This window comes from Phaseolus vulgaris, chromosome 8 (assembly GCF_051622355.1).
Source record: "Phaseolus vulgaris cultivar YP4 chromosome 8, ASM5162235v1, whole genome shotgun sequence".
In the NCBI taxonomy this organism is placed as follows: Eukaryota; Viridiplantae; Streptophyta; class Magnoliopsida; order Fabales; family Fabaceae; genus Phaseolus; species Phaseolus vulgaris.
The window spans coordinates 7,194,704-7,215,908 of record NC_143505.1 but is presented as its reverse complement, the minus strand read 5'-3'; the positions used below and the strand labels follow the sequence as shown (position 1 = coordinate 7,215,908).

Genomic DNA, 21,205 nt, shown 5'->3' with positions numbered 1-21,205 from the left:
TTACCACGAATAAGATTATGATAAGGAGGTGCAATAGGAAAATATGAGTTTACAATTTGCATTAGTATAATAGAAAGTATAAAATATAATTACTAGCAAACATTATAATTTAGACATATATTTGAAACTAAAAAAAAAAATAGAACTTTTTTGTTATTTCTACTTATTGATATTTGTTTTTGAATGAAAACAGAGAAGTCTCACATTTGAACGAAATCATTTCAAAGAAATGATATTCATACATATAATACATATAAGTAAGTCCCATCAAAATCCACAAAAATACCATTAATAAAATAATCCATTAAAATCAATATGATTTCAAATACAAGATTCTTCCTTTTTTTTAAATCTCAATTAAATAACACTAAAATTTATTACCTTCTAAATAATCTATAACAGGATACACTCCTTTTATATACATAATTTATTACAATTTTACTCTTTAAATAACTATTTTTTTAAAATTCAAATAATTACTCACAATAAAAAGTCACCTATACAATAAAAAAGTTATCTATAATAAAATTAGAAAATTATTTTTTTATAATTACTTTAATAAAATTTGTTTTATAATTTAATAATATATTTTTATTTTAATAGTTATCTATAATTTATAACAATTTCTTCTGTGGAGTAGACAATTTCTTACAATTTTAGCCTTTAAAAAACTACTGTTTTAAATTCAAATAATTATTCACAAACAAACTACTTACACAATTAAAAAATTAGCAACAATAAAATTAAAAAATATTTATTTTTATAATTATTTTTAATGAAAATATTTGAATAATTTAATAATATATTTATTTCTATAACAACATATAAAGAGGACATTTTATACACATTTTCTTACAATTTTTTGGCTTAAGGCAGAAGAAGACGAGGACTTACAAAACCATTTTCTTACAATTTTTATTTTAATAGTTATTATAATAAAAAAATTCAAAAGAAAAAATATACGGTATTTAGATTATTTATCTTTTAATAAATAAATAAAATTATTTATTTATTTAATAAAATAAATATTTTCTTAATTTTTATTTATTTTAAAATAATTAAAGAACTTTTCTCTTCAAAAATAACAACTATATATATAATCATTTACTCTTTATATCATGTATGAATAGAAATATATAATAAAATTTATAATGATATTTTATAAATTTACCTCATTAATTCAAGAAAATTATAGTTATTATAAATTTATAATATAAAACATATAACAAAGGTAACACAACAAAATTTTAAAGAAATTTAAACAATACAAACACACGGATACTATAACCATGTAGTAATTATCTTAAAATATAATTTCAATTGAATACTATAAAGCTTTTTTTTATAAAAAAAAATCTTTTAAAATCTCAGTTGAATATATTCCATTTGTGTGGTTTACTTGGGTGAAAAGTATACAGTTAGTGGAACAAAACATTTGTGAACCTAAGATTGATGAACAAACAATATAAAGTATCATTTGACCACTAAACTTATTTGACCTCTTTTACCTTTTTTTAATTTGATTGCCTAATTAAATTATGTATGCTTAAGATATTTTCATTTGATAGTCTAATTAAGTTAGGTATGCTTAATATACTTCTAAGTTGATTTCGACTTAAATTGCAAATTTTATCATAAACTAAGATAATTAAAATCATACTCCTATATCAATTCCTGATGACTAGTACACCAGAAGAAAATGCAATACAATATGCAATCATCAAAAAGGTTCTCGAAACTGAAGAAAGCTATTTTTGAAAGAATACATAAAATTGTTATTCTATTTCTAGTCCAGTCTCAGTATCAGAGAGTATTGTATACAATGAAGGGATTTTATAGCAGTAAACAAGGTATGCTACTTATGTACCTTGTTTCAAATCAGTGAGGGTAGTGTAAACAAATAGAATGAATTGAAAGCCAAAAAAGTGACTTGGGAAAGAGATGATGTAGGGGTAACCACAAAACAAGGCACTTCACTTGAAATTGCCAAGATAGAAAGAAGATGGGAAAGGGTATTGTGCAGAGAAAGAGTTTTTTTGTCTTAGACTTTGGACCTAATTGTCAGGATCATTGCCGTAGCTTACAATTCTGAAGATAGGGATGATCAAATTTTACATATTTGGTCCAGTATGTCCGATACTTTGTCATGGCTATATCTAACCATGGCTTCATATTACCATTGTAGTGTACAACAGCCGCATTATCGATCTCCGAACGATCTACACTTGGATTGTAACCCAGACCAAGAACATGCCATGACTTATTTAGCGGATGTGTTAATCCATAGAATGTCATCAGGCCTGGAGGCAATGTCCCCAGCTTCCACAGCACCCTGTCTTCGTTCTGGAATCAAACAGGAAGAAAAGGGTCAGTGAAATATCAGTTGAATAAAGTTCAAGTTAAAACCTTTTGTTGTTGTAATGTCAACGGTTGATATTGTAACAAGATGCATGCACACATACATAACAAACTAGGGAAGTTGTCAACATCACAACCGTCAATTTTTGAATCAACAGTTTTAACTGTAGTTTATCTCATAAGGGTAACTCCTATAGAGGAGTTAAATTTGTCTGAGGTCATATTATCATGTAAGAATAGGCACGTGATGTAAGCCAAGTTATGTTCAAGTACTAACCAAATTCTGCCATTTGTGATATATGCCAGTGATGTCCTTCTTTTTCCACACCTTCAAATCAAACATGTTCATCCCATATGCCCAACCACAAGCATTTGGATCAAAATTTTTTGCAATATGTGGATTTGAAAAGTTAAGGTATTTGTCAAATCGGTGAAAACTCTCCCCACATGTTTCAACAGCCCCATTTACTTTTCCATGAAGATTCACAGCCCATAATCCAGTCAGATCCTTCTGGACAACAATGTCATCATCAAGGAAAAGAATCTTGTCCAATTTTGGATAAACTTGTGGAAGATAGAATCTCAGGTGGTTAAGCATTGACAGATATTTTGGATTTCTGTACTTGAGATTCGAAGCACCAGTAGTAGTTGGATGGCCTGCCTTGAAATAATACTCTTTCATTGTTGCAGATTCAAGCTGCTTCAAGACTGGGCAATAGGATGAGTTCAACCACTTAAATTCATCAACATTTTCAACATTGATTGTGGCTTTTCCAGGAGGATTCAGCAAAAACCACATGTTCATGGCTCCAAAATTTAGTTTGTCAGTAACAAGGTGAAACACATGCTTTGAAGGATCCTGATGTTGAAGAAATGAAGACAAAGGAAAAGTTTAATTATATTAGTTATTGACTTGTACAAGCAAAATATGTGGGGCTGTACAATGCAAGCAGCTATTCATCATCTATAAAGAAAATCAGTTTATAAAAATGCGCACACACACTGGTCTGGTAAAAGATAGTATAAATCACCTTTGCATTCAAAATAGTTGAGTTCACAACAACAGATGCAGCCAAGACATTGTCCGAGAATAGGGCATAATGATAGAGACTAGGATTCTCCAAATTCTCACTTCTAGGAAATTTTCTCTGTTCAAGGGGAAGGAGGAAGTAGTCTATGGTAAGGCGCATAGATAAGCAGTGAATTCCATTTGGTATGGTCTTGGCAGCTAACTGACTAAGGAACGTGCTTTGTTTTCTCAAGCTCCTAACCCGCTCATCAGCTGTTTGTAGCATTGCCCTCAATTTCCCAGTAACCAAGTTGCAGTCATACAATTGCTCTTTTGCCTTGGAAAGAACTTGGCCCATAGTTTTGATTTTTTCATGATCACTACAGATATTAAACATTTTATTAGTAAAGTTGGTTAATGTAAACCAAGACCCAGATGCATATGGATATCACTATTGAGAAAATTGCACATAGCTTTCATACCTTGGATGTAGGTCAGCATCAGAAGTTGCCTCACCTAAAGCACGCTGACTTTCTTTAAGCTGAGATTCCAGTTCTTGGTACAGTTCAAGATTGTCCTTCATCTTTGCAAGACTCAAGTAAACCTTAGCCATAATGATTTGGTCTCGCATCAACCGTACAGTAGAATCGGGATTTTCATTCTCATTTTCTTTCCTCCAAATGTTGTATTTACCAAGAACTGCTGAATCAACAGATTTTGAGTGTTCAATAGCTGAATCTTCAAGCCTTACAACTACTTCATCGTCTTTTACCAACTCAGCAGCACGCTTTTCCTTCCTTTTCTCTATTAATTGCTGCAAAAGATATTTACAAAGAACAAAACAGGGTTTATTTTCAGAATTGTTGAGTTTCCAAAATAGAGTGTCATCCACAGTGCAAACAACATTGAACTCTACATAAACTTTAGGGTTATTGGCGTGAAGTTGCCTTCAAGTCAAATTTATTTTAGGAAGAATTAATTTAGGAATAGTAAGCTTTACATTTGGGAATTATCAACCACGTGTTATAAGAATAGATTATTAGAATAGTCTTGGGTTAAAAGTACTTGAATATAGAGATTCAGTACAAAATCAATAAAATTTAGTTTGAGATAATATTTTGTTGGGTCGTGAGGGGAGCCTAAATAACACAAAGAATCTTCCATCAACGGCTCGTATGTCTTTGTGTCATTAACATGTTGGCCATTCTTATTCAATGTGAGACTTTTTTTCTTAGATTTGGTACTCCAACAACTTATTTGCAAGTATATGGACAAATTAATAAATTTCCAATGTGTCAAATACAAGGTAGTCAAACTCTTAGTTATCTCTTAAAACTCAAACGAGTTTACAATCCTAGATAGGAAAAACGAGTTAACTCGCGCTATCAAACTCTTTTCTAAGTAAAGATAAACTTACATAAACTCTTAAGTGAAGTATCAAGTTTGAAATCAAATGTAATTTTTATCTGAATTTTACCCAACAATGACAATATTTTATTAGACTCAAATTATTTAAATTGTTTTCATCTTAAGAACTTATCCTTTTATGAATTTATATATGGTTTAGTCATCTATGTCATTTAATTTCATTTAGCACTAATGTACTACCACACTTTGTCATTGTGATTTGCTACTTTCTTTGTTGTGATGTCAAAATTCAATATTATTTTTTATGTTAGGTGAATTCTTACGAGTTCGAGTTAAATAGGAGTCGAGTTCATGTAAGCATGAGTGTACATAAACTCTCGAAGGCTAGCACAGCTTCATGTCAGCTGGAAGTGACAAATAGGGTATCCTGGCATCTAAGGCACCATCATGGCCAGTTGGGATTTGGGAAAGCCTATGTATTATATCAGCAGCGAGGCTATTTCCATAACAGTGTAACCCCAGACTGTGTAGCAGACTACCCCACAGTGCAAACATGCATCAGTAAATGGCTATCAGAAAAAAACTGTATACAAGTTAAAACAAGAAAAATACTCAAGAATGATCAAGGATACTCACCCTTCTGGATTGCTGTGCAGGACTGTCAGTCCACTGAGCATGACCAACTGCATTCATAAAAACTATTTAATGAGAAAGTAAAAAAACTTAGGGACAACATAAGCAAATTACGCATATTCAATGAGAAAGTAAAAAAACATAGGCACAACAAAAGCAAACTACGCAGTAGCACGATAGCACCTGAAAATCTTCCTTCCTTCCCTTTTTGCTTCTCTTGTCCAACATTATTTGCTGGTTCGTTAACCTATAACCAAAAATAAAAAATGGACTATCATAAAGAGAGAAAATATGCCCTTTTTTCTTTAAAACAGGAAGTAAAAGCTTCTAGCAGAAGTAAATCATTCTTCCAAACCTGATTTGTAGCATTAGAAGCCTTTGATCCAACAACTCTCCATGAAGCAGACAAGTTATTTTTTCTAAAACTCTCAAGACTCAAAGGGCCCGCATCATTTGTGTTGGAAACAATAACATCAAGAACCTAAATCATAATGATTATTAGAAACCCAGGAAGAGCACAAACTCTTCAACAAAAAAACATTACAGGCGAGACACAGAACACGAGTAAACATAAGCTTTCGCTTGCCTCTTTCGAAAAAAGCGATTTAAGATCCTGCAATGACTGCCACTCTCTGAATCTGGCAACCTGCAACAAACAACAACATTAAAAGAATAAGGTCCCATAAGCCACTTGTAGGAAAAGTAAATAAGAAGGTAATAAAATGCATTGAGCTTTTCCATAAGCCGCCTTATCTTTTGAGTAAATTAAATGAAGAGAGCTTCCATACAACTTAAATGCATAAGTCAATACAAAACTTAAATGCAAAGTTTGTTTTAGCTTATGCAAGAAGTTCGATTTTTTACTTTCATATTCTCTTCTTCAATAAGTACTTACAAAAAGTTCAGCCAAACAGAGTCTTAATCATATAACCATTAAACCCAAAAACGTACCTTTCTGCTGGTAACAGCCGAATTACCACCTTGATCTGCACAATGCACTTGAAGTAATTAATCAAACTAACTTAAACTCATTACACGTGCATTGAACAAAAACCCATAGACACTAATCACGATTTTTTTGTTCTCCCATTTCCCACTCCTCACGTCAAGAACATTATATCACACCCCATTTCATTTTAATTCCCGACAATTCAAAAGTCCCTAGAAAAAAAAAGAGAGAAATAAAGCATATAATCTAGAAGAAAAGAAAAGCATTGGAAGAGTTGCGGATGTGGGATCTGGAAGAATAATAAGATGCAAGCAATAAGCAATGCCCAATTGGAAAAGAAGTGAGATTTGATTGAGATAAGGAGAGGAAAAGGAATGAGACCATGAAAAGTATGAAGGGGCGATGCGCTGAAGAAGAGAAGGGGCGCAAGGAGGCATAGAAGGAGGAAGGCAAGCAGGGGAAAATGCGATCCCTTGGTTCTGTTGTTGTTGGGTGCCATTGCGGATCTGAATCAATCAAAATGTGAGAGAGGAGAAAAAGAAAAAGGGTTTATTGATTTATTCTGCAGCAATGCTTCACTCCGATGAGAGAAAGAAAGAGAAAAAACAAAAGTGTATGTGTTGTGGTGAAGTGAAAGTGTGAATGTGTGTATCAATGGTTTTGGTTTGGTTTGGTTTGGTTAAGAATGTGGGTTGGATGACTCAATTTCCAACTTCTACTTTCCTTTCATTCCCTAGCTGTTTCTTGCTGGCTCATTCTCCCCATTTTTTCTTCATTTTTTTTATTTATTTTTAAGGATAAAAAAACAAATATTCAATTATAGTAATTTGGTCTTTCTATATATATAATATAATTTTGTTTTTAACTTTAGTTTCAAGATTTATTAAAAAGCTGTAACGTTGATGAAATTTTCAATCTTATATAAATTTGATTTTACATTTTATATTCAAATTATGTACTTTTTTTATCGGTAGAAATTACTTTAGTTTTTGATGATTAAATTTTAAAAAAAAAATATGTTACAATACTTTATATTTTAAAAACAATATAAAATTAAGTATTTTTAAAATTGAAAATTAGAATCAAAATTGTAGTCTAACTTAAAAGTAAATAAATACTATAAGAACACCCAATATTTGTAAAACATTCTTCAAGGAAAATATTTTAATTACTCGTATTGGAGAATGGATTAAGCACACGGAGTATTAATTGAGATTAGGGAGAAGCATAATTAGTGTATTACCAAATATCTTAATCTAATTTATGTAATAGTCTGTGATGTAATAACCATTGCATCGTAATTTTCTGTTTTCTTGAATTAGATGTAAACCCATTGATATGTCTCAAAACAATTTTTTTGTTTTAATATAGTTTGTGATGTAACTTGTTTCAATGGTAATTCAATATATATATATATATAGCTAACCACGATTAGAATATGCTAAAATACTATAAAAATATCATTTAAGAGGGGAAATATTAATAGTTTGGTTTATAGCACATATTTTTGGATTGGCAATTGTTTCATATCTTGGAATAAATTTGTTCTGAATTTATTATTAAGACGAGGTTTATCATTTATAAACATTTATTGAGTACAATTGAGAATTAGTTGGGTTTCATAATTAGTGTATTAAAAGTGAAAATATTAAAGGAATTTATTTGTTTAAAATCATATAAAACATAAAAAACAAGAGAGAATTTTGTGAATGTGCAGTTTCAGTTCTATATAATTTTAAACGTAGGTTTAGTCCTTTAATTTTTAAAATTAAAGAAATTCAGTTTATTATTAATATATTGTTTAATTATTAATAGAAAATTTAGGTCATTTTCATAATTAAAATTTAGTAGACAAAAATTAAATATTTAAAATAAATTTTAGATCATGTTTAAAGTATTATTTAAGGATGAAAGTGCCCTATGATGTGACTCCATTAGAATATAGAATATATTGGAATGGGTTATTTCATTGGCCACCACTTTCCCACAAAGGTGTAAGATCGTTTTTTTTTTTCTTTCAATTCCATTAGAGCATTAGAACGGAAGATGCTTAACATATCTAAGTTGTTTTATATATATTTTTTTAATTATTTGATGAAACAATTGTTATTTATGAATAAAATATATTATTTTATTATTTTCTCAGTGCATGAAAAACATGTCAATAACAAAACGTGAAATATAAATAATAAAAATCTAAATTTAAATATAAAAAATCGGTATTTCATTAAAATGGTATAATTTACTTTTGTATTTATCATAACTGAAAAAAATTTAATTATGAGTATGAGTAAATTGTGTCTTACATAACTTTATTTAAAAAAAATGTTATAATATAGTGAAATGAAGAAATGGAATTATGGTAATAATATTGAAAAATGTAGATAATTAAAATTGCATTTAGGAAACATAAAAGTTGTAACGATGTGATGTGATATAAGTTTAGTATAGAATAAAATAAAGTGATGTAAATGAAGTTGTAACGGTTTTGTATAACTTTAGTATAAAATGAAATGAGGTGAGTGCGATTCCCAAACGACATTTAAATTTATTTTTTAGAGCGAGAATTGGAGGGGAAGAGTTGTTGAAAAGGTGAGGGTGGAGGCCGGAATCGGAGGTGTCGAAGAGGAGGCCGAGGCAGCAAACGGCTACTTTGTGAAGGGCGAGCGGCGGTGGTCGGAGGGGATGGTGCGGGAGAATTTGGTCTTCCAACAGAAATCGGCGATGAGGTTGACGGCAGAGAATTTGGTGCAGACGCAGGCCAAAGCGAGCCGGTGGCGAGCATCATCTTCGAGATTGTAGAAGATATTCAAAACGATGTCGTCGGTTAGTTTCTCTCTTCCTTACTTACCACCTTCTTCTCTCTGCAATTTTTTTTTTTTTTTCTTTGCCGTTTCTCACCGTTCCTTCATTCCATTATTAAATTAGGACCATAGAAAAAAGCATTCAAATAATATTTTTTCTGTGCTTTTCTCGTTAGGCTTTCTTCTCAGTATCATAAATTGTCCAAGTTTTTATTTATTACGTTCACTAAAAAACAACGAATGAAAACTTGATATTAATGCATGATTTTACATATAATTTACTTGTTTTTATTTTTAATTCTATTATGTATTATTGCATTTGTCATGGTATTTCAAATTAGAAGCGATTGATGATGAAGTTTTAATTTTAATTAAAAAACACTTACTATTTCAATTTTGATCATTCATTAACGGGTTTTTTAATATTAAAGATCAAAAGCGAGAGAAAATTGGTAAAAACAAAATCAAAGATGCCTTTTTATTTTTAATTCTTTAACATAAATTTATAAATTTTTTTAATAATAATAATTTTTTAATTTATAAAATAATATATAACATAGTTAATATAATAATAATTTTTTAATATTAATTTTTATTTAATGATTTTTGATAATGTTTGTTTTTTATACTGAAATATTCTTTTAATTAAGATTAAAAGAAGAAAACAATATTAAAATTTCATAAAATAAAATATTTTTAATATTCTATATAAAAAAAAAGTCTTTTAATTTTTTAACCAATGTCCTGGTTAATAATTACCTATTTTTAAAAATAATTCGTTTTGTTTATCTGTTTAAGATATATCGAAACTGACTTTTTTTAAAAGCTCTTTTTAAGAAAAAAAGATTAAAATTTGTTTTTTTATAAGTTAAAATTATAACACACATATATATATATGATTTAATTTATAAAAGTTCTTTTTGTATAACTTTTTTTAATATATTATTTTTAATTTATAAAGAAGTTAAATTTATATATTTATTTTAAAATATCTTATGGAAAAATTAGTCCAAACACAAATAAAGTTGATATCCTACTTTCTATAGAGTAATAATTTCCTTTTGCTTCTAAGACATTCAATTTTAAAAACTTATGGACAACTTAAGTCAACTCTTTAGGCACCTGTCAAATTGACGATGACAGAACCCAAAGCCATTAAAAAGAAAATTGTTGTATACTCCGTTTAATTTAAACGTGATATACATTTTTATTAATTTTTTTATAAAATAAAAAATATGTATTAGGTGAAATGGTTGAGCTATTAATTAAAAATAATTTATAGTACAATTTATTTAATATTTAAGAAAATTAATTATTAGAGATAATGTCACACACAAAGACAAAAGGATGGTAAAAAATAAAAATATTTATTCCTCTTTAGATATTACTTCTTCATATATAAGGATAAGTTATTAAAATAAATTTTAATATAATTTTTTTTTATAAAAAAAATATTTTGATCAACAGATTACAGTAACTAAATCTCCTTCAAATACCCAGATAACAATATCACTAAAATAAATTCATAGTTTCGTGATAATAATTTTTTTAATTATTAACGAAATTTATAAACGGATGGTATTATCGAAATTTTTTCCGTTAAATCTTTGTTATTAGGTATCGACGGATATGAAAATTAAAAAATCAAAATTAAGCATAAATCATTATTCGTCGATAAAATTCCTTGATTATTATTGAATGCAAACAAAATTCATCAGTAAATTTTGTCAGTAAATTTAATAATAATAATTATAATAATAATGTTAATATTAATAATTATAATTATGATAATAATATTAATTTTAATAACATTAATAATAATAATTAAAATAATAATAATGACAATATTAATAATATTAATATCAATAATATTAGTAAATACAATAATAATAATAACAATAATACTAATAAAATTAATAATTATTATAATAATAATAATATTAATAATAACTAAATTATTATTAATAATAATACTATTAATAAATATAAAAATAATAATGTTAACATTAATAATAATTAAAATAATATTAATTTTAATTTTAATAATAACATTATTATTAATAGTATTATTAATAATATTATTATTATTTAATCTTATTATAAATAATAACATTAAATAGTAATATTATTAGAAATAATAATTTTAAAAATAATAATATTACCCGTTAATACCATTTTTCTTTCTCATTACACTTGAAGGGCTTGTAGGAGTGGTTAGACAAGCAGAAGATAAAAAGTTAGTAGAGAGTATTTAGGTCGGGGAAAGGCGGGTAAACATGAGTATGCTACAATATGTAGATGACACCCTCTTTTTCTGTAAAGCCACAACTCAAAGTGTTATGACCTTAAAAGTAATTCTGAAGTGTTTTGAATTTGTCTCTGGAGTGGGTGTGAGCATCAATCAGATGGTGTTGTATGCTTCTATCCTTAATTACGAAATTATGAAAGCACCTTTTACTTATTTGGGGGTGACACTATGAGGGAATCATAGGAGGTGTATTTTTTGGGAAGGGGTGCTCAATAAAATCCATAGTGGATTGAGCTCTTGGAAAGATAAATTCCTCTTTATGGCTGTCTGATCATATCTGTGCTTACCTCTTTACCGTTATTTTACATCTCATTCTTCCGTATGTCGACTACTGTGGTGAAGGAATTGAAAAGGATGCAGAAGAATTTTTTGTGGATTGGGGCTCAAAGAGTAGAAAAATTTGCTTAGTGACATGGGATAAAGTCTGTGAGTCAAAAGATAAAAGAGGTTTAGGGGTTATTCTTATAAGAAGATTTAACTTTGCCCTTATGGGGAAATGAATTTGGAGACTTAAGTCTGAAAAGAGAAGTTTATGGAAGGATATCATAGATTCTAAATATGGTGGGTGGAGGGGCTTAAGGTCCTAGGTTCAGAATAGTAAGGAGTCTGTGTGGTGGAGAGACATTAGGAAAGTTTAGAATCTAAAGGAGTGAGGTAACGACTTTGATGACAAAGGATGGTGGGAAGTAGGGGACAAAAAAGAAATTAGGTTTTAGGAGGATAAATGGGTGGATAATGTACCTTTAATGCAAAAATTCCCTACATTGTTTTTGGTCTCTTTAGATATTGGTTGTACTCTGTGAAATTTGGAATCATAGGAATATGGTTGTTTTTAAGAATGGGCGAGTTGATCTAGTTGAGGTTTTTACTGTGGTACAAAGGAAGATCTGGTCTTGGGTTACAGTAAAGGAAAGATTAATTGATTTCTCTTACTCGGATTGATGTTTGGAACCTTTATGTTGTATGAGATATTTGAGAAATTTATGTTTAATGTTTTGACCAGGTTTGGAAGTTTTTGTCTTATTTAGTGCAAGTTTTTTGGCTTCCTAGTTTTCTTGCAGGTTTGGTGTGATATTTATGACTCTTGGGTGTTTTACTTAGTTCTGGATCCTGGCAAAGATCCTATTCAGTTGTTGGAGAAGGTGCAGGGTGGTATTTATTTTGTCTTATTTTGTGAGAACATGTCTCCTTTTGGAGGGATGATGTAATTGTATTATGATGTGATCATGCCTATACTAGTCTTGTCATGTATATATTACTCTGGTTGATGTTTTGTAGAGTATGTTAGATCCCTAGTTGGTGGGTGTTAAGAAGTTTGGTATGAGTTTTTTTGTATAAGGGTTGGGACACCCTCTGAAGTGTCTTATTTTATTTTATTTATTCTTTACTGATAAAAAAACATCTAGCTATCGAGATATTTCTTAAAGAAGAGAGGAACATTTGATGCATGCATGAACCACATTTAATGCATCTTCTACATTCAAACTCTGCAGACACAAACAAGACGTTTAAGTGAGTTTGAAGTTGCTTAACGACCAGAAAAAGATTTGCAACGACTCTTTTTCTAATTTCCTATATAACGTTATCCTTCAAGAAAAAAAAACAAGAGTTCAAATTGAAAAGGTGCTAAATCGTTGTTAATATTCTTTTTGTACCCTAAAATAGCTTTGTAAGAACATTGTTGCGTTTATCTGGCAAACTAGTAGAGAGTTGTTAACTTTGTAAATATCGAAAGATGCAATCCCTCTCTAGCGAGCCACCTTGTGATATTTTTTTTATCACTCCTTAGAAAAAATATTTGTCTTAGTCAAAAGTGCCTTGTTATCAAATAATACTAATCATGTTGGTCAAGAGTGACTTGTTGTAAAAAATGCTTGTACAGGTTATTCATGAATGATTTGTTGTTAAACAATACTTGTGTTATTAACTTGTTGTCACACAATAGTTGTACAAGTTAGCAAGAAGTGGCTATGAGTAGAAAGAATACTCGTTGTAACTTGCAACATTAGTTAGCATGGTGAAACTTAATTGATTAATTGAGAACTATACATGTACATAATATGTGCTATTAGATGATCCAGTATAAAAATATCTTAAGCAATTTCTTCCCTCCTCATACTCTTATATGTTATTTGTTTGACTAATATAAATCAATCATTTGACTACATTCTTTGAGAAGATGCTTACAAATCAAAAGTCTTTAAAACACATTTCAATCCTCCTTATATTTTTTTTTTGTTTTTCACAATTTAATTAACTATCAATTTAGACTCATTGTTATTTAGCTCTTGCTTTTTTTTTACCCTTACATACAGGTCATAAGAGTATTGATTGCACAATAAGTGTAATCAATGTTTTTTTTTAATTACCCTTGCATATAGGTCACAATAATATTGATTGAGGATAAGTGTAATCAATGTAGTGACAATACATATTGTTACACTTTTTGTTACAATTTTTGTTTTTATAAATTTTAAAATCTATTGTAAAATTTAAAAAATTAATATTAATTTTGATCATTAATTCAATCACAAGCTATTATTTCAGTCACTATTATTTTATTTAAAAATAAATGCATTTTATATCTATTAATAATAGCAAAATTAACATAATACCAATCTTACAATTTGATGAATAAAATTGTTGCATCAACATAATGTAATTCGAATAAACTAATTAAAAGTAAGAACTTAGTCAAATTGCAAGAAGAAAAAAATTCTCAAAAGAAGCTATATTTTTTTTAATTAGTAAAAAATAATAAATAAATAAATATAGATCATTTCAGATGTGACTTAAACTTTTATATAAAAATAAAAATATGATAAATTCTTACTCCCAATCTAAATCAATCTCCCAACAAGACTAATTCAAAATTCAAAAATATTATCTATATAGGAATCCATCCTTAACAACCATGAGAGTACGTGATAGTACTATGATAATCACAAATAGTTTGTTATATCATTAATATAGTTGTCATAAGTATCATCAACAACTGAAGACAATGACATTGAATATTTAATCTAAAGTGTGGAATATATAACACATTTTCTTTATTGCATTGTTATATATGTTCCTCCAATGTTTTTTATACACTTTTAGTGTGACCCGTGAATGAAGTCATCACTCGAAAACCCATAAAAGTTCCCTTTCATATGCTTTTTAATAATTTAGAAATACACTTGATTATCAATGTAGAAGGAGGAAGATTATCTCTTTTTTCATCTGCTACTTCATCTGATTTAATATCATAATATTACAAAATTAAAAAAAAAAATATTCTGGCAAAAAATCAATATTAAAATTGGTGACTCAAATATTTAAATTTATTTTAAGAGACAATTAAAAACAACGTAATAATTCAACAATGATTAGGTTAGAGAAACTATGATTAAAGAAACTATATTAACTAAATTAAATAATATCTTAGAGATTACAAAAATTATTGGTATATAAAATATATTTTATTATTAATAAAATTTATAAACTAGTTTCTAAATTAGTATCTAATTAGTTATCAAAATTTTAGTTTTGTAATCTCTAACACTACAAGAAAATCATGAAATAGAAACCAATTTTTAGAAATCAAAATAATTAGTTGCAATAATAACTAAATTAGAAACCATTTTAGAAACTAAAAAAAATTAGTTTCTAAATTGGTATCTAATTAGCAACCAAGGTTTTTGCTACTAAATTTAGAAACTAAATAATAGAAACTAAATAATTGGTAGTTAAAACCTTGGTTGTTAATTAGATACCAATTTAAAAATTATTTAACAATTTTTTTTTTAGTTTCTAAAATGTTCTCTAATTTAGTTACTATTGCAACTAATTATTTTGTTATCTAAATAATAGTTTCTATTTCATAATTTTCTTGTAGTGTAAGATGATATCTAATTTAATTAATATGATGACTAATTATTTTTTATTTCTAAAATTAATTTTTATTTAATAATTTTCTTGTAATAATATAAACCCTTCTCCACAAAAAGGCAAACTAACTTGGAAGACAATAATAAAAACTAATAAAAGAAGTAAAATCATATATTAAAAAGTTACAATTATCAAACTTTCCCAAACATATATACACTCATATATGTTATCTTGGTCATAACAATTTATGATTCTTTTTAAGTTAAATGACCAGAAAATAAATTTGTGTAAAAAAAACAAAATAAGGTAAATCACCAGAAAATAAATTTGTGTAAAAAAAAGTTTGTAGAAAAAAATCCAACAATAAAAAAAGAAAAATGATGCTTTAACTCTTATGTATGGATTTAGATATAAAGATATAAAATAAATGGTAAACTTGTAATTAAATGATATAAGAAAATATTAAAATAATAATATTGGTAACTTATAAGGTGGTTGTATAAAAAATTTTGGTTGTTACCATTATCATAAAAAAATATCTAAGCATACTTGTCAAGATTGCATGGCACTTACCACATCCTTAACTCAAGGAATTTTGAAAATAAGGGGCTCTAAAATCTAATCAAACTATTCTTTGATTATTAGATTGGGAACACCAGGAGCAAATGAAAATCAACCAAACAAATAGTAAAAAACAATTAAATTTTGAGACAAAGATTTTAAGATTTCCAACAAAACCGGATGAAAGGTGAAATATAGAAGAAACAATGACTGGCATGCATGCATGCCCTTTTCCCTTCACTCTTTGTTAATTTGAATGTTTGAAATGATGAACCTCAATGATGTCTAACTATGAAACATCCACGATCATCTCCATGCTGAATTGCTGATACCTTTCCAAAGGGTTTCCACAAAACCCAACATGAAAGGCTGTTGCTTCCCGGTGACCCTCGATCGGTCCCGTCGCAGGAGAAGCTTCAAGCTTGCTAGAAGTTCCTCTTCTGGTATTCATTTTCCCACTTTTTCTCTCTCTAATTTCATTCATATTACCATCTTATTTGTTTTGGTTGATTTGCAAGGTATCTATCTAGCTTGAATATCAATAACACTCCATCAATGATTCCATTATATGCGAAATATGTTCCATATTTCAAACAAGAAGTAAAAACCCTCAAAATTATGGCCTAACACATTCAAAGAATGCTCTAGTTAGATATTTCTAAATATTAGACGAATTCTTAGTAATACCCTTTTTTTATTAAGTAGTGTATGAAAGTAACGAGGGTTGTGTATTGCAATGGTTTAAGTTTTTCAGTTTGGTGTAGTTCTTCATGGAATGACATGTACAAAACTCATTGAATTCCTGGATCCAATCATGAAATGATATTACAATACACTATATTGGGTTACCAACATGTGTCAGACACGATTGCTAGATAATTTATAGTCTTTTAAGAATACTGATATGCATAGAATAAGAAGTTTGTTAAGAGATGTTGATGAGATGCTTTCATCTCTAAACTAATTATTCTCTAATTGTGGAATAATAATCACGCTCAAAAAAAGATTGTTACTGATTTACATGAACAGACATGAGGCAAGTAAAACAAGTTTTTAAGGAGCAGTCACTGATAGTATATGTGAAGTTAGATGAGAAACTACTTTTTTCATTTTCTGTTCTAACCAAACTGTGTTTTCAACAATTTGGTTTAACATGAGACTCACAAATTCAACGCAATTCCAGAGGGCCAAAGTACTAGTCACAGCCTGTAACAAAGGCAGACAAAATGGGCCGATGAAAATAATTGATGTTTAACAACATTTAACATTCAATTAGCCAAGTTTAAGAATTGATAACTATGTTAGTCCAGGCATAACTAAACAAATCCTTTAGATGATCTGACCCACTTTGACTTCTAAGTGAATTGGTTTCCCCTGCTTTTCTATTTGTCATCAACATATAGCCTTTCAATAACCCAATTTTTCAATCATTTTTCTGTAAGAAAAATTTGAAATTTATGACTTATCAGGTGCAAACCAAGGAAAATTTTGTCTTCTAGAAAATTTAGCACTCCATCTGTTTCATAACAAGTGTCATTCTAACTAACAAATAGATGAAAGAGAATCCTAATTTACAAAATTAATCTTATCATCATTCATTCATTCATCATAGTTTCTACTACTCATAGTTTAACTGGAATAAGTAATTAACATTATATTAAAAATTTCAAATCATATCTACTTATTCAATGCAGTAGATGCTAAATTGATTGAAGTTAAACAACATTAAGTGCCAATGTTTTACACGATTCTGTCCAATTTGATAACAAGTGAGTTGTACTTGTTATTTGTAGGTTCATCCAAACATGGGAGAAGAGAAAATTATAAAGGGCCTCTGGTCGTTTGCTTTGGGGAGATGATGATCAATTTGGTCCCAACGATGTCACGAGTGTCCATTGCAGATGCAGCAGCCTATAAGAAATTCCCTTCTGGGGCCACTGCCAATGTTGCAGTTGGAATTTCTAGATTAGGAGGTTCATCAGCTTTTATTGGCAAGGTGAAATTCTCTAATACTATATTAACAATGTGCTCAATATATATTTTATCTTTTTTGAGATCCGCAATTTTATCTTTACTAAAACAAAATTTAATGTGCAAAGTCTTTAGATGTGAATCTTTCTTTCTTTTTAATCTATCCGTGTCCATTTTTCTGACCACAGTGTCTCTAATATTTGCAAGGAAGGTGGGAAATGATGAATTTGGCTATATGTTATCTGATATTCTGAAACAAAATGGTGTTGACAATTCGGGCTTACTCTTTGATGATGATGCAAGAACAGCATTGGCATTTTATGCTCTCAAGAGTAATGGAGAACCTGAATTCATGTTTTACAAAAATCCAAGTGCTGATATCCTCCTTTGTCCTGAAGAGCTTGATGTAAGCCTCATAAAGAAGGTAATATAAAGTATGCATACAAATCCACCCTTTTTCATTTCATCTTTCATAAACAATGCTTGAAATTATATTTTCGAAGTTTTCAAATATGGATTGATTTAGGCTTAACTCAATTTTTCAAAATCAAAGTTGTACCTTAATTATATACACTACTTTTAACCTGATAGACTTGAAGACCTAAAAACTATAAGACATACTTTGATATCATCATAGAATTTGGATTGAGGCTTAAAAACTAGTTCCTTCTCCACTTACAAACACTACTTTAATCATATTAGTCAACATGAGATCTTAAAAGAATGCTACAATTTTATGTTCCAAATCTTAAGTACATATTTTGCTTGCAGGCCACAATATTTCATTATGGTTCAGTCAGTTTGATTAAGGAGCCTTGTAGGTCAGCTCACCGTGCAGCAATGAATGTTGCCAAAGTGTCTGGCTGTATCCTTTCCTATTCCCCGAATTTGGCATTGCCATTATGGCCATCAAAGGAGGCTGCTAGACAGGGCATCATGAGTATCTGGAACTATGCCGACATTATTAAGGTACATGTTTTGTTTGTGTGTGAGGTTTCTTAACATACATAAAAGTATTTCAAAATGTTCCTTCAATGTCATTTTGAGATAAAATTGCCCTCCAAAAGGGCATCATTTGATGTCAAAAACTGATATTGAAGAACCTATTTGGTCTCTATACTTGATATTAAAGGGACTATTTTTTGTCAATGAAAATGAGTATAAACTCTATTAATCTACACACGGTCTGTTATGAAGTACAGGTAAGTGTGGATGAAGTTCGATTCTTGACCGAAGGTGATGATCCTTATGATCACAAAGTGATCATGAAGAAGCTGCACCCCTACAATCTCAAACTTCTGGTTGTCACTGAAGAAGAACGAGGCTGTAGATACTACACCAAGGTTTTGATCCATAACAAAAAACTTGCATGATCTCTCTATTCTATTTATTTTTGCAACCACAATGTTGTCCTACTGATAAATGTCGCTGAGGACTAAGTCACAAATGTATTTGTGGTGTACACATTTTGTCCTAAATACATTAAACGAAACCGCTCTCTCTATTTGCTAAGACAATTAGGTTGATTGTGTTTAATCATGTAGATGTTCCTCTTTGTCTCTCAGGACTTTAAAGGATGGGTTGCTGGTTTTGAGGTGGACACAGTTGATACAACTGGAGCAGGTGATTCCTTTGTAGCAGGACTATTGAGCATTGTGGCTGCACACAATCACATCTATAAGGTCACAAATACTACTTCCTATTCATTACTTGCATCACATGTGATTAGATTTATGAAGAAGGGGACTTGAAGTGTAATTTAACTTCATAAAAGATTCTTAAGTGAAGTTTACATCCACTTATCAATTAATTATGAAATATTTATGTAAGATCTCTAACACACTCCTCTCACATCAAGATCTTCCACTTTGTGCGTGAGATTATATATTTATGGATGATCTGATAACGGTTCGATAGCGGATGGCCTGATCAGCACAATAAACTCTCATTGTGATAGACTCTAAATGACTATGATCAATGTGGTCTCCCACAAGATTTCCTCTTTTAGTTAACTTGATTTCTTGAGATTCATAAGGCAACGCAAGCATGAAAACCTAAGAGCATCTCCAACAAAAATAATTTTTGATGTTAAGAACCCAGTTCTCGTATCAAAACTAGTTTTACATTTGATAACAAACCCCAAAAGAACTATTGTTGGAGATAAGATTTCGGATCTGTGATGATGTGTAAACTGATACTGTTGGGGTATAAAAAGAAAGGACCCTTATGATTTTAGGACTATCCTTCCCTTATATATACAATTTTTGTTCTTATCAATAGTTCCATATGCAATTGGTTTGGGAATATTCAATGTAAAAATGTTTCATTGGATGTAAACATTGTCTACAACCTTTTTAAAATTCCAGTTATAACTCATGATCCATATGGTATGTTGAGAAATTGAAGCTGTGGTCCTTCTGGCACTTTTAGGATGAGAAAAGGTTGAGGGAGGCTCTTGATTTTGCAAATGCTTGTGGTGCTGTCACAGTGACAAAGAGAGGAGCCATACCTTCACTCCCCACAAAGGATGCTGTTATCAGAATGCTGTTCTCCTGCTTCAATTCATAAGGGAGGAGTACAGCACCTTAATTGCTTAACTCAAATGTTGAATTCAGTTCATGTTAGTTGAGGCCTGTGGCATGTCCTAGTTTGCCATAAACATTTTAACAATTGGGTAACTACTAACATGACAAATGACAGTTACACACTTTTTTAAATGTTTTTTATTGACTGATATTTTTAGAAATTATAAAAAAATTGTGGAGTTTTATATCTTATTTAATCATTATTTTTAATGATTTTAAAGTTCCTTATAGTTAGAATCAATAGTAATATGTATATTAAAAGAAATATGTTTGACACTACTTGCACTAGATATACACTATCTCTTACTTATTACTTTTTTTATTGTCAAATTTTGGATTCATGTGGGATTTTTCTTATCAAAATGGAAGTATTTTATGATACTCCAACCCTATTACAAATAACCTCTCATTCATACCAGAAAACACCTACACCAGCTATATTTGGTGTTACCCCTTTCCACTTTGCTAATCCAAAAACCATGGTTTCAATTGTGCTATATTGGATTCATGTAGGTATTTTACAAATTTGAAAATATTTCCATTTGATTAAGGTGACTAAAAAGATAAACATTTACTTAGATCCTAATAATATAAAAAAAAAAATTAATGAAGTGAAATTTGATTATATAACACAATATAAATGTAGCTATTCGACTAGAAAGTGTAAAGAGCAAGTCCCAAGAACACAAAATACAATTACTTATTCCTTAGAGGTGATCAATCTTCATGAAATTTTATTAAGAATAATTGTGAATTATGAAATTGCAGGTGCCACTAGCCTCACCC

The 21,205-nt window shown here is 29.3% G+C and overlaps 2 protein-coding genes across 4 annotated transcripts; one reads left to right on the top strand and one right to left on the bottom strand.

The window, feature by feature from the left end:
* Positions 1–1,751: 1,751 nt before the first annotated feature.
* LOC137824146 (polygalacturonate 4-alpha-galacturonosyltransferase) lies at positions 1,752–7,045 on the bottom strand. Its single transcript, XM_068629613.2, has 10 exons — positions 6,699–7,045; positions 6,320–6,354; positions 5,955–6,014; positions 5,724–5,849; positions 5,552–5,615; positions 5,372–5,418; positions 3,850–4,181; positions 3,390–3,747; positions 2,636–3,217; positions 1,752–2,343 (listed from the first exon to the last, which is right to left on the bottom strand). Exons 1-10 carry the CDS (start codon positions 6,814–6,816, stop codon positions 2,068–2,070), a joined length of 1,998 nt encoding a protein of 665 aa, XP_068485714.2. The 5' UTR covers positions 6,817–7,045; the 3' UTR covers positions 1,752–2,067.
* A 1,861-nt stretch (positions 7,046–8,906) lies between these two features.
* Positions 8,907–20,604, top strand: LOC137824298 (putative fructokinase-7). Of its 3 annotated transcripts, none has more exons than XM_090293547.1 (7): positions 8,907–9,143; positions 17,657–17,859; positions 18,046–18,258; positions 18,606–18,803; positions 19,037–19,177; positions 19,400–19,516; positions 20,265–20,604. In XM_090293547.1, exons 2-7 carry the CDS (start codon positions 17,719–17,721, stop codon positions 20,400–20,402), a joined length of 948 nt encoding a protein of 315 aa, XP_090149673.1. In that variant the 5' UTR covers positions 8,907–9,143; positions 17,657–17,718; the 3' UTR covers positions 20,403–20,604. The 3 variants fall into 3 exon arrangements, 2 of the variants coding, with proteins under 2 accessions (XP_090149673.1, XP_068485974.1); XM_068629873.2 differs by lacking the exon at positions 8,907–9,143 and adding an exon at positions 16,012–16,306; XR_011083216.2 differs by lacking the exons at positions 17,657–17,859; positions 18,046–18,258; positions 18,606–18,803; ... (1 more) ...; positions 19,400–19,516; positions 20,265–20,604 and adding an exon at positions 12,480–12,617 and having other exon boundaries at positions 9,004–9,143.
* Positions 20,605–21,205: the final 601 nt, after the last annotated feature.